The 13,716-nt window shown below is 48.4% G+C and overlaps 1 protein-coding gene across 2 annotated transcripts; it reads right to left on the bottom strand.

Moving 5' to 3' along the window:
• Positions 1-2,529: 2,529 nt before the first annotated feature.
• On the bottom strand, positions 2,530-12,898 carry SHOX2 (SHOX homeobox 2). 2 transcript variants are annotated; one of them, XM_045903480.3, is made up of 5 exons: positions 12,304-12,898; positions 9,189-9,397; positions 6,723-6,780; positions 6,325-6,413; positions 2,530-4,795 (listed from the first exon to the last, which is right to left on the bottom strand). In XM_045903480.3, the coding sequence occupies exons 1-5, from the start codon at positions 12,650-12,652 to the stop codon at positions 4,502-4,504; spliced, it is 999 nt and encodes a 332-aa protein (XP_045759436.1). In that variant the 5' UTR covers positions 12,653-12,898; the 3' UTR covers positions 2,530-4,501. The 2 variants fall into 2 exon arrangements, with proteins under 2 accessions (XP_045759436.1, XP_045759437.1); XM_045903481.3 differs by having other exon boundaries at positions 2,530-4,759; positions 12,304-12,895.
• Between the last annotated feature and the right edge of the window lie 818 nt (positions 12,899-13,716).

The raw sequence follows: 13,716 nt of genomic DNA, 5'->3' as shown, positions 1-13,716 counted from the left end.
AGTCACTTGTAAAACTGTTTAAAAATTGGGAGACTGACAATGAAAACAATCTTAAATGCTTTGTTTATGTGACGAAAAGGAGTGATCCTTTAATTCCCTCACACATATTAAACTGATTTCACAGAGTTTCTGTACTGGTGTTTAACATAGTCAAGTGCTTGAGGTTACAATGAATAAACAATCTTGAGATCTTATTGCAAATGTTTGCAATTTACGATGTAAACTGATTTGTGAAAAAATAACAGGATCCATGTCGCTGAAGCCAAAAAGACATTTTTCAGAAATCAAGATAGTTCCGAAATTTGAGCACTGCCTTATACTAAAGTATTACCATCTGAGGATCTACAAAGTTTATAAGTGTGGGGAAAAACTCAAAATAGATATTTATCAATTCAGCTTCGAGCAAAGGCCTCAGATCTTACCGGGCCCTTCTGTATCATGAGGTCCTTAATACTAATGTCTTGAATAATCTCTTTTAACTCGGTTTTCCCCTGTCAGGGATTTTGTAGCTCGGGAAGGTTTTGCACACCTTGAAAGATGGGGGGGGGGGGGGGGAGTGGCGAAATCTCTATTAATTATTTATTACGATTATTGAGTTTCTACCAAAACGACCTGCATGTTGGGCCTTGTTTGAATTTAAAGTGAAGATGCTTCGGGCCCTTTCTCAGAGTGGCTGTGGAAACCCTGGGTTGGGAACCTCTCTCTCACACCCCCAGGCCCCTGCGGGCGAGTTTGGGCGGTGGCGCGGGGGACAGCCCAGGGAGAGCGTGCGTGGGAGACCCGGCCCGAGGGACGCGGCCCCCAGCCGCCAGGAAAGGCAGCCTCGGCCCTCGCTGAGTCTCGGGAGAGCGGACACCCCTGACGCTGGGTCCCACAGGCCGCGCCCAGCGCAAGTACCGCCGACCGGGCCAAGAAACTTTGGCCTTTCTCGCCCCGCCTGGCCGCTTCCGCTGGCTCCCCGGCCTTCCCCGCTCCCGCCGGGCCCCGGGCCCCGCGGCTGCGGCGCCCAGCCCACCCGGCTCCTGCGGCCGGGAGCATTCCGGGCCGACCTAGGCCGTGCTGCCGCGCCCCCGTCCTGGTGACCCGGGCCTCGCCTGCCGGGGCCCAGACGTACATGCTTCCTTTGACCTCAAGCTTCCCCCAAGCTAAGCTGCGGGGACAGACTGGGTTTCGCGTCGGACGTAGGCTGGACCCGGGACGGAACATCTAACTCCCCCGGCCCCAAGTTCTCCCGTGACCTCCGACTTCCCTTGGGGTGCCCTTAGAAATGTCCGAACCCGCGTGGGGGGCTCCAGCAGGGTTGGGGCTGGGAGCCTGCGTGTTCGGACCCTCGGGCCCGGCGCCGACCGGAGCTCGCCGGAGGCCACCCCGTCAAGGCGGGCGCCCCGGCGCTGCCGATTCAAGGTGCACCCCGCCCCTAGGCAGATGTTTATTGGGAAAACTAAGGGCAGCTAAGAGACCTAAGAGACCTGTCAACTTGTCAGCTAGGAGACTTGCAAGGCCTGGGCACTGAATACGGCCCAAGTCCTGTTCAGTGGTCTTTGAAAGCTAAAAAGATAAAAATAAAGATATAACCCACGTCTACTCAGACGAACAGCTTTGAGTGTGCGAGCTCAACCCGGGAGAAGGCCGGGTGGGGACGACGGGAGCACTACTGGAAGACGCGGGGCTTTGTCGAAGGGGTGGGGTGGGGGTATGCGTCCTCTGGCCCAAAGAGGGCCCCAAGGGACACTCGGGACACCCTAGATCATCTCGGAGGATGCCCCCATCCCCAGAACCCGCGCGGGAAAAAAAGGTCCTGTCCCCGGCCTGGCCGGGGCCGCGTCTTCATAGTCTCTACCCACCCCTAAACAGGCAGCGCTTTCGGGTTTTACTAGTGAGATTTCTTCCGGGAGAAGGGGGCACGGGGAGGCGGGAGGGAGGGAGGATATCCTCGGTATTCTAAGGACGGCTAGGACCGGCTTTTCCTAAATGGGGCCCTTGCTTCTACCTTTTCCTAGATTTAACCAACGAAAAATCTGCTTGGGCCAAAGCGCTAAATTGGAGTGTGGAGGTGGGGGATCCGCCCCTCCCAGAGCCTCAGTTCCCCTCCGCGGCTTTTACCCACTCCCAAACCTTCATCGCTTGCTTGGGGAGGGTCGTCGACCTGGGATCGAGTGTCCGTTATGCCACAATTAACCCAGGTAGATTTCGCACCGTGTGACCCCGCTTCCCTTTCTCCCCAAACTGCTCCCCGAAAAACTTCAAGGGTGAAAGTGCATCAAAATGAAGTATGAGAGTTTGTCTTAGGGAGTCTATTTAATATTATTTTACATATTATCTGTTCCTTTATTGATTTGGTGTAAAATCAATCCGGTTTCTATGCTGGGTGGATGAAAAGGGGGTGGGGGTTGCGCTCAGCGATATCGAGAGCCACAGCCACCATTCTCACGGCCCCTTAATAGCTGCACGTAGAAGCAGAGGCAAGCGCTTTTCTAAGTTGATGTAGTCGAGAGATAGATACACATTAATCAAAAAGGAAGAAGGAAAGACTATCCCGGATAGTTTAATAGTAACAGGAACAAAGATGACGCGAACCCCATTAAATGAAACAATACTATTTTCATTCAATTGATCGCAAAGTGTCTTCAATTAATAACTTGGCACTTATTTAAAAGGTTTAACAGAGGTGAAATCGAAACATTTTGTACCAACAACACATCATGAAATAACAGCATCTTCTTCTGCTTAAAATAACTTAATACACTAGAAAAAATATGGCAAATATAAATAACTTTGTTTTCATGGAGAACAAATAGTTACAAAGCTCAACCGCATACCAAAGTTCAGTTAAAAGAGCTTTTCCTCTTTCTTGTAAATTAGAAAAAAAAAAAAAAAGCTAAGGAGGCTTTCTAGTGATTGGGATACAGATTGCTTAGTCCAGGGTACCCCAGTTTAAATAGTTACATGAATTGAAACAAAAAAAATTACTTGAATATACACCTTTGTGTGATAAAATGCAAATGTTGAAAGTCAACCATCAGTTCACACATTATAGCCAAAATAAACTTTGTTCGTGTGTATCAACATATTTTACACAAACCTACTGCCTGTATCTAGTTGGGTATTATTTAAGGTGAGTGTGACAGGATAGAGAGGGGGAAATAAAGCAAGGTTCCCAGATAGGACATCAGGAAATCAGCAGGAGGGAGTACAAGAAAGGAGAAGGAGAGGGGACTATCATTGATTGAGCGCCTACTATGTGCCAGGAGCTGTGTGAGGCGCTGTACCTTTATTACTTCATTTGGTCTTCTTTTCTTTTTCCTTTCCCCACATTTTCTGCCCGCCTCCGTCTTCTTGGGACAGAGTGTAAACTTTTTCCCTTCCGACCTTTTTCTTTTGTCCGACAGGATCAAAGATGGGGCAAAAATTATAGATTTGATATACATCAATTTCCAGATGCTTTTGGTATTGTTTTTCGTACTGAAGATGAAAATGGAGTAAGTGCATGTGAGTAAAGCAGGGAGCAGGGAGACACCATCAATGGAATACAAGTAACATGCAAAACCGGAATTTACTGTCAGCAGTCTGGACAGTGCTGCCATAATAATTTCTCAGAGAAATCACTGTCTGTGGTAACATTTTTTGTATTAATATCATTTTTTTTCCTCTCCTCGTTTTTATATTGTCTTCCCTCTTCTTACTCTTCCATACGTGGTGGTTTTTAACTCAAAGCATCTGATTCAACGTAAAAGGAGGCCCGCCTCTCTTATCAAATTTCTTGTATTAAAGTGAACTTCGCAGAAAAAGGTCAGTTTCAAAACCTGTGAACTTCCCAGCTGCGCACTTTTTAAATCTTAATTCTTTAAATAAGTATACCTCTTCCTTCTGTTTTGCCTTTTTTAGCCCATTAAAAAAAACATACACTTTAAGTTGATACTGCCCCCCCCCCATTCTCTCGAGATTCGTCCGGGTTATTTTTCCATATTTTTAAATGTATAAAATACTTTAATTTTTAAAATTTGTTTTTGTTCCTTGGTTCTTTCTCCGATTTCAACTTCTGCCAAATAGCAGTAAGTTCCCTTTCTCTTTTTTCTTTCTGGTTTGTCTTTTCTACTTTTTTTTTTTTTTTTGCTCATTTTTTATTAACAGGATTTTTATTTCTACGCAAGAGTCCATCGTTGCAGCTTTGCCGTGAGCCACACTCCGCTGTCCCAGCGCTCCGTTGTTCAGTCTCTCTCCAGACTTCCCGAAAACTTGCCCCTACGAAGCCGAATTCTACGCCCTTGGGTAGGTGAATGGTCAGGAGCCACAGAGCTGGTGCGCCTAGTGGGATTCAAGGTCCCGCGCGAAGTCTCGCCCTCCGAGTCCGGGATGTGGAAGGCGGCAAAGGCCGATCAGCGGGGCGGAAAGAGGGTCGGTTCCGGAGGTCCGGAGGGGTTAAACGGAAAAGCAGCGGGGCACGGAGGATTTGCAGGGTGCGTGCCGCGCTGGAAGCGCGACGTTGGTGCTGGCGTTGGCGTCACAGACCCAGGGCGGCAGCGTGCTTTTTGGCTTTCAGTCTGAGATCGGCGATGCTGGAGTTCTTGCTGGTGGTCTTGGCTGCGGCGGCGGCAGCCACCACAGAGGCGGCGGAGGCTGAGTCCGCGGCCAGCGTGGCTAGCGGCAGTCCGAAGGGCGGCGCCGGGAACATCATATAGGGCGCGTGCGCGGCCAGGTGCGGGTGCAGGTGGTGGTGCGCGTGCGCCACGGCGCTGTCCAGCTGCAGCTGCGCCTGAACCTGAAAGGACAAGGGCGTCACGTTGCAATGACTATCCTAGGGTGACAACAGAATAGAAACAGAGCATTAACGGCGTCCAGCTTGGCGAGGGGGAAGGCTGGGGCTGGGGACAGGAGAGGGGAGTTCGGCTGACCTTCTCAGTCTGTTACTGAATCTGGGGCGCCACAGGGATACTCCGGTGCGCCAGAGTCTCTGCAACTCTTCAGCACGCCTTATCTCCCTTGGCCCTAGGGGACTCCTGTCTGCAGGAATGTGGCCGCCCCCCTCGGGAGCTGGGCCCATCAGAGGGCAATATTGCTATTGTGTTAAAACATCGCCCTCCTCAAAATTACAAAAGTAATTTGGAAAGGCTCTCTTGATGTCATCATACACCTCTTACCTATTAAAGCACTGAAGTACTAACAAACAAACTATAAAACTTTCCCCTGTCACTTGGGGACATTACTGCATCTTCATCACAACTGGCACAATTGTTAGTACTTCTAACCTTTACTGCTATAACAATTACCCTTGTTACAAAGCAGATCTTCTTTAAAAATGCAGATTCTGATTCAGAAGGTCTGCATTGGGACCTGAGATTCTGCATTTCTAACAATCTCCCAGGTGGTGCTGGTGCTGCAGGCCTGCAGATCACTTTCTGAGTAGTAAGGGTCTCCTTTTTAGATCCCACACTCTCTCCAATCATTCCCTCTTGCTTCAAAAGCCTAGCATTGGGATGCTAGCTAGAGTCCTGTGGTGCCAAGAGAGCTAAGATCTCCCTAACAGTAACCGTCAATACATGGGTACACCCGTGTGTCTCCCCAGTCCAGGGTGCTGCCAACTGAGAGCTAATTCTTGACTTCACAACCCTACCAAGCAGGGGTCCCAGCTGAGGAGGGGGAAGGTCAGGCACTGGTTGGGTAAGGATTGAGCCCTTAGGCTTGGAGAGCAGGAGCGTTTAGAGCACTGGGATTTCCAAGGATTAAATCATTGCTGCGGGCTGTCCTTTTAACATGTAGTCTTAAAGGTTTCTTTATGCCTAAGAAAGGGATTGCAGAGGCAGGACATCCCTGGGAAGACCAAGGCTTCCCTCTCTACTGAGATGAAGCTTTGTTTGCAGAGACAGGTTTAAAAAATCAAGTATGAGTTGGAAGTACTTTTATTTATTTACTTTTCTTTTGTCAGAGACATTTAATGTGACTAAGAGGTAGGAAATACCTAGAAAAATATTTAGAAAGTTGCCTTAGAAAACACCTTAGGACTAACCTCTGTATTGGATCTGACAAAATCTTAATAAAAGGCTTTTCCTTCCTCTCCCCAAGTGCAATCTTTAGTGCATTTTTAAAGGACCAGTCGCTGGCCTCAGGCTTCTGCAGGTTTCCCATGAGGAAAGAAAGGACTAGGCATGTAGGCCCTTGACATTTTATAGGTTTTTAAAGGGGAGTAGATTCACTATATCATCTCAAAATTATTCTTCAACCACATGGACACCAACATGGGACTCAGAGAGAGGGTATATTCAACAATTCAAGCAAAATCCAGGTCTTTTTACAGTTAAAAACAAGTTGAAACTGGGCTATACTTGCCTGCTGAAATGGCATCCTTAAAGCACCTACATTGACATAGGGCGCAACTCTACAAGCTTCAAACTGGCTGGCAGCCCCTATGAGAACACCTGTAAAAAAATGGGGAACAAAACACAATAATGTGAGGATAACATTTCCAGCATTGTTTTCCAGGATTCCAAATGATACCAAGATAGAACAAATTCTTTTGGAATTGGACTGTTATCTTCCTAAATAGCTGCCATAATTAAAATAAATGTAATGTACTTCCAAACTTTAGGACTCTCATTAACTGCCTTCAGAGCAGATTTTTAAATAGAGACCATGATTATCTTTCAGAGTTTCTTTCTGACTTTGTATAACAATATTGCCCAGTTCTCTTTTTACTTAGAATATCAGATGTCCTTTGAGAAGCATACCTTTATGGAGTTGATTTTCTTGTTTTCTACATTTTGCTCTTCGATTTTGAAACCAAACCTACAAATTGGAAAAATAAAATAAAACCTAGATGTTATGAACTCCTTTAATTACCAAAGTACAATGAAAAAACAGTAGTGCTTTAGGCAAGGATTGAGAGATATAGCAAACAATATTTGAATTATAAAAAACACTCTCAATTTCCAAAGTCAAATAATGTAAATGAATGACAAAAGTAGATTTCATAGACTTTTGCAAGATAAATTGTTTCTTGATAAATTACTATTAGTCCTGGTTTCATCTTTCTACATTATAGAGTCCCCAAGGCCTAAAACTCTCCATGATACCTGATACTAAAGCGATAATGGGTTTAGATGTTTGCCCAGTAAGACCTGAGAAGAATGTGCTCATTAATAGCCTGTAATATTAATTAGCTTCATCTTCAAGTAAAACCAAACACCAAAGCAAATAGTGACTCTGTTTTTTTTTTGGGGGGGGAGATAAAAGTGGGGGAAGAGTTAATTAGTGCCATAAAAGCCTCACTACAAAGAAGTTTAGGATTTCTCTGTTCCTCTGTGCAGCAGAGTGTAACACAGTAGCAGAATAATTGTGCCATTATCATGATAATCTAATTTGCTTCTATAGAAAAAATCTACTGCTTACATTAGGGTAATAGAAAATAACCCTAAAATTTAAAGAAAGGTATGAAAAAATGAAGACCAGTAATAAAGTTCATTTCTTATGAGAAAAACAAAAACAAAAACAATAGTCTATGTAAAGGGGAAGGTAGGAAGGTATGAATCAAGTAACTCCTGGAAACTGTCTTCTCCCAGATATTACCTTCTTAAATAAACTTGCGAACTTTTAGAGGCAGTATGACAGATTTTTAAAAATTCATACAAAGCTTGCTTTTACACTCCAATCATACAGCATTATGTTCCAATAATACAGCATATTGACTGATTCACAAATTAAGGTTTGAAAAAAACTATAAAAGAAAAATACTGCTTCAGAGCTTTTTCTTGTTTTTGAAAGCAAGTGTCATAGTCAATGTAAATCTTCAAAAATTCCCCTGCCATTTAGTGTAATAGAAGGGGAGATTTCATGCCAGGGTGGCATCCTTTGTATAACTCACATGGCCTGAGGCTTCTTGCCTCTTTTTTCCCCTGGAAGAGTTGGAACTGAGAAACTAATGCTCATAACTGTAATAATTATCATCGTGTCTTTAAGGGGTTGCTGAGCCTCTAGAGATTTCAGTACACACAGCAAAGCAGCAAAGGCTTAAAAAGGAAGAGCAGAGCCTTCTATTGACGGCTGTGATGACCAAGGCAGCCTATTATTACTTTTCCCCTTCAACGTGACTGCTCTGTTTTTGTCCTGATCCTATTACAAGATGCGGGGAAGCCCCCTAAGAATTGCATAGTTTGCTGCAGATGGTGGTCTCTCCGCCCAGAGACCCCGGGAGTATCTGTTACAGTGATACTTTGTAACAGCTGCAGATGTTCAGGCCTAAAACTGCTCCATGTGTTCAAACAAATAATGACCATCATTTTCTCCTATTTTATTATTTGAGCGGAAATACAATCTGAAACATTTAAATGTTTTCTCCATAAAAGTAGAAGGATATATACGCATGTATATATATAATTTTCTACCTTGAATGCCCCCAAAGCCTATTGCCATTACTTTCACCCCCACAACCAGTAAGAAAACAAAAAATAAAAAACAAAAAACCTGTTCCAATCCTAACTTCATCACGTAAGGCACTTGTTGGGTGTTGGACTGTGGGAATGCCAATATTAAGATAGTGAGTTGTTTTAAAATCAAGTTTCTGTAGGTTCAGGTTTGCTGTCTTGGTTAAGTGAGGGAACAAAGAGTGACCAAAATGCATTTATTTCTCTACTGTTTTACACACAGTTTGAGATCGACTGCTAACGGCAAACTGTAAATTTCCACACTTAACAGTTGCTAATTTTCTTTATAGTCTGTACATCTATAAACCTAATTGGCATATCCGCTTGGCAACCCTAGACCCCGGAGCAGGCCCTCAAGGAAAACCAACTCAGGCGAACAAAATATTCGTTGTAACTTTTAAGGCATCCAGAAGATAAAACGTTTTCTGTGGGATTTTTTTTAAGGCTTATAAAAGTAGGCCCATTAGGATTAAACCACATTAAAGGCATCGTAAGGCGAGGGGAGGGGGTGTGGTTTATAGAAACTCTGGGAGCAAGCCCAGCACAGCTTTCTTCTGCTGGGAACATATGTTGGGATGGGGTGGGGGTAGGCTACAAGACTAAGATTTACTTTGGAAAATAAGACCTCTAGTAAAGATATCCCTTCCCTTCTCACCTTACTCCAGACTCTTGAACCTGCGCCCTCTGTGTGTGTCTCCCAAGCTGCCTCTCTAACCCCCGAGTGCCCCTCCTCCACTCCCTGGGCCCTGCCTTGACCTCCTCACAGCTGGATACCTGCACTCGGGCTTCGGACAGCCCCAGCCGTTGGCTCAGTTCCTCGCGCATGAAAGCATCCGGGTAGTGGGTCTCATCAAAAAGCCTCTCCAGTTCGTTGAGTTGTTCCAAAGTGAAATTGGTCCGACTTCGCCTCTGCTTGATTTTGGTCTGGCCTTCGTCCTCCATCCCTTTTGCATCCTCTTTGCGATCCTTCAGCTCTGGGGACACTGGAGGGGGCACCACAAATAGAGCCACACGTATGTCCACGTGCGCACACACACACACACACACACGGACAAAAACAACAGAGCAAATCCTGTTACCAGATTTGTCTCCAAAAGGATGGAGGATCCTGCCCCCTCCTGGAGTTCCTGGCCAGTCCCTCACCCTGTCCTGAGGAAGAAGATTCTGGAGACGCGAAAAGATCAACTCTGGGCGGCCGCCTGCCCCCGGCTATTCACCCACTCACCCCTTCGCAACTGTAGCCTCAACTCACCTCCTCACTGTCCACTCCACCGTCCCCTGCCCCCACCCCGCGAACCCCAAATCCATTCCATTCAACCTCTCTCGCGCTCACCCTCTTCCACGCACACAGAATCAAAAGCATCGCGCCGGGCCAGACACAGAACCCGGTAAGGGCAGAAGGGCGCGGCGAGGCCATGCACTGGCCTCTCACCGGCTATTCCCAGAGAGCTGGCCATTCTCAGGCCAGCTCCGGCCACCGCTGGCTCTCTGTTTCTCTCAAACTTGCTGCTCTAATTTGGGAACAATTGGGCCCAAGGGTTGCAGCGGCTGAACAAGACCCGGGTGCTGAGCGGTACTGGGAGCCGCATCTCAGGGCTTTCGATGCTGACCCAGGGCTCGAGCCTAACCCTGCGGAGGGCCCACGGGCGGCCAGGCAGTCCCTATCCCCCATGCCGGACACTGGGAGCCTGAGCAGAGGCGCCCACGCCATGTTGACTGCCTGAAGGGCTTGCGGCTCACGCCAGGCCAAAAGGCGAGAGGCGGAAAACTAGCTTCGCGAGGCGCGCGAAATAGACCGCTCCCTCTGTTCTCTCTCTCCTTCTCCCTCCCCACTGGAAAGGCGGACTCGACCCTAAATGCTTAAACCCACAGAGATCAACAGGTTCAAGCGGAACATTCGTGATCCTTGGTTTCTATTGGTTGCTCAAAGCCTTTTCATGCATCCAGCAGTTCGGTTGTTTAATAAAATATGCATTTTTTTTTTTGGCTTTGGGTTTGCACACATCCGTTGCTACTTTACTGTCCTTCCTTCTCCTCCCTTTAAAAACAGCTCTGCGAATGTGAGCATACAGAGTCACCCGAGGGATAGGGATATATATGTGAATATATATATATATAGGCCAAGGGGCAGTGATCAGGGGAGCCCATATCAACATAAGCTGCCCTCTGGAACCTTCATCCTCTGCGCCTGAGTCGGAGTCTTGGGTTTTTAAGGTGTCAAAGCTGAGTTTAGATAGTCGAGAGGCTGTTTGCAGTTCTTCCTAGCCCAGGATCCCAGTCAGCATGGGTGTTAAAAATCATTTCCGGAAGAGCCGGCCTGCAGAGAAATTAATACTTGTCCTGAGCTTGGAAATCAACAATCCCAGGACTGTGTCTGCCCGGGTTCAGACCCTAAGGGCGCGATGCGGAGGGCTGGTGTACCCAGGGCCTGGAGCTGCAGACTCACGCCTGGGAGGCTGCACTGAGCCGCCTGACAGTTGTGCCATCATTTTCCAAATTTAGGAGGATCTGCTGCCTGGTCTGGGGGAAGAAGAGCTTCTAGATCCCAGCCCAGTCTAGCATTCTAGCTATGGTGATCTTAAGTGTTGTCCGCATTTCTTGTACTCAGAGTTCGTTTTATGGACATTTGTCCTTCCAGCGGGAAGGAAGCAGATAACATTATAGCAAATACTCGGAGCCAAGTTAATAAGAAAATATTTGCACTGATATTGTAATGAAATTTAAATATGAAAACACATCCTTCAGATTCTGCCAAAGGGTTGAGAAGGCTTTGTCTATTTCGTGTCATCCACAGTGGATGCCTCTCAAACTTTTGGAGCTTCAAAGAGAAAGATGTCCACATTTCTACTTGATTAATAGACTTAATAGACTCTATTTCGCCCCCAAATTTCCATTTATTGGCCTAAACAGGAACAGACCGTGTTATAAACAACTTAATTGCTTGCTTAAATATGTGATTCTACGCATGTCACATATTTTCTTAATTGGAAAAATATGGCAGCACACCAGTTACTGCAGGCACCAAGTGCCAGATTAATTTTATTGTTGAACTCTTTTGAATTGGTACAGGACGCTCCACCATTTAGATAAAGCCATTTCCTAACACTTTGCTGGCACCAAAGGATTTCTCACCACCCCCCTCCGACAAAACCAGAGTACTAAATGATTCGAAACAGCAATGGAATTGTGTAAATATCGAAAAACCAACCAAAAAAAAAAAAAAAAAAAAGGGGAGCCTAACGCGTCTCCAGAGAGAAACAGCCTAGCCTGCCTTGGCCCTGTTCAATCTTAATAGCTCAAAGAGAATGAGAAGTTTTGACCTCCAAGATCCGAGAAGCCAGGATCTTCGTCGAGTTCGAGTGGATCTCAGCCGCGGCCCGAAACCCTGGGGCGACCCGAGGGTGAAATCTCTCTCTCCTCTCTCTCTCTCCTTCCTCTCTTTTTCTGTCTTTCTCAGGCCTAGGAAAGGGGCTCCTTCAAACTAGGCGCTAGATGCGAACCGTAATCCCGCCGCCTGGCCCAGCTGCTGTCAGCACCCCCGCCGCAGCCGGGCCCAGCGAACTTCCCCATCCGCCCGCTGGCCGTCTGGGCTGCCGGCCCATCCTCCGGCTAGTAAAATGCGCTACAGTGGAATGGAAATAGCGGGAGCATCTGAGAAAGACGCGCTCAAACCCCACGCCCCCCGTCTTCACATACACTCGGACCCCACCCACGGCCGTGCACACCACCGGACTTCCACCCCTCCATCATCACTCTAGCTTCCAAAGCTGGAGTCCAAGGGCCCTCTCCGCGTCCCGCCCCTCTCCCCCTGGGCCTCGGGGTCCTCTCCCGCCTGAGAGGAGTCAGGAAGGCGGGAAGGGGAATCGCGGCTGGGGGTTTAGGCCGTTACCCTCGGTGAGCCGCGGGCTGCCCGGCTCCCTGCTTCTCTCAGCGGCGCCCATGTCCAGCTCCCGGACGGGAGAGCGCCCTCCTCCAGCTCCTCCGCCTGCTCCTCCTCCTCCTGCACCTCCTCCGCCTCCTCCGCCTCCGCCTCCGCCTCCTCCTCCGCCGCCGCCTCCGCCGGCCGCCCGGACTGCCGGGCTGCTGCGGTCGTCGCGGCCCGGCTCGGCGCAGCCCGTCGGCTCCTTGGTCCCGCGCAGCGGCCCGCTCTCCAGCACCTCTCGGTACGTGATCGCCTCCTTCTTCTCCTTCACTTTCTGGTCAAAAGACTTAGAGACGAACGCCGTAAGTTCTTCCATCGCCGCCGATGCCGGTCAGCCCCGCGCTCAATCTCTCCCAGCCGAGCCCCGCTCTTTTTTTCCTTCTTCTTTTTTTACTGCTCCAGCCCCCCCAATAATAACACATCAATGGGGCAGGGGGTGGGGGAGGAGCTGGAGGAGGAGGAAGAAGAAGAAGAAGAAGAAGAAGAAAGAGAAGAGAAGAAAGAAGAAAGAGGAGGAGAAGTAGGAGAAAAAGAAGTAAGAAGAAGAAGAGGAGGAGGAGGAGGAGGAGGAGGAGGAGGAGGAGGAGGAGGAGGAAGAGGGAAGGGGCGGAGGCCGCCGGAGGGAAATGGGAACTGATGCTTCCCTGCCGGAGCGCGCTTGTTCAATGTTAAGATCTTTGACAATTCTAACTGCGGAGAGTTCAGATCTGATAGCAATGCTGCGCTTGAAGTCTCACTATTTATACTTCGCAAAGGCGGCCCCTTGTTCTGAGTAAATTACCTCCCCTTCGCAACTCGGAGGGAGCCCCTTCCTGGGGAAGCACCCGCACCACTACCTGGGGGTGGGGGAGTGGGGGTTGGGAGGGAGGAAGAGAGGGAGAGAGGGAGAAAAAGAGAGAGATTGAGATTGATTGAGGCTGGAGTCCAGGCAGGCTGGAGCTGGAGTGGGAGGGCAGAGAAGGGGACGGGAGGGGGCGGGAAGAGGAGGCCGGTCCCAGGCCGTCCTGGTTTTCAGATAGCCTCGGCCGCCTGTGCTCCTGGCCATTAATCCAGGATTGACGAGAATCCCTAATTAATTTAATTAGGCGTGGATTTTGCGTTGGTGTCACGATTCAGTTAAACACTGGGGAGCTGAACCTACTCCGCCGGGGCGTGGCCAAGAGGAAACTGACAAGTGCGCGGCCGCTGGAGTCAGTCGGGTATCCGGACTCCGCATCCCACCCCACAACCTCGCACCGCGTCAGGGTGCAGCGCAACTGTTCCTCCCTGCCTTGCTGCCAGGCTTCCTTGACCTGCGTTAGGCGCCCCGCACCCCAGTTCCGTATCCTGACCCTGTTGTCCCAATCCTACATCCTCGCTCCTCCCACCCTACAACCCACA

Source organism: Mirounga angustirostris, unplaced genomic scaffold (assembly GCF_029215605.1).
Source record: "Mirounga angustirostris isolate CCGP_5_RB_7025 unplaced genomic scaffold, mMirAng1.0.hap1 SCAF_1, whole genome shotgun sequence".
In the NCBI taxonomy this organism is placed as follows: Eukaryota; Metazoa; Chordata; class Mammalia; order Carnivora; family Phocidae; genus Mirounga; species Mirounga angustirostris.
Note: the sequence above shows the minus strand (reverse complement) of the source record. Positions and strands in the feature narration are given on the sequence as shown.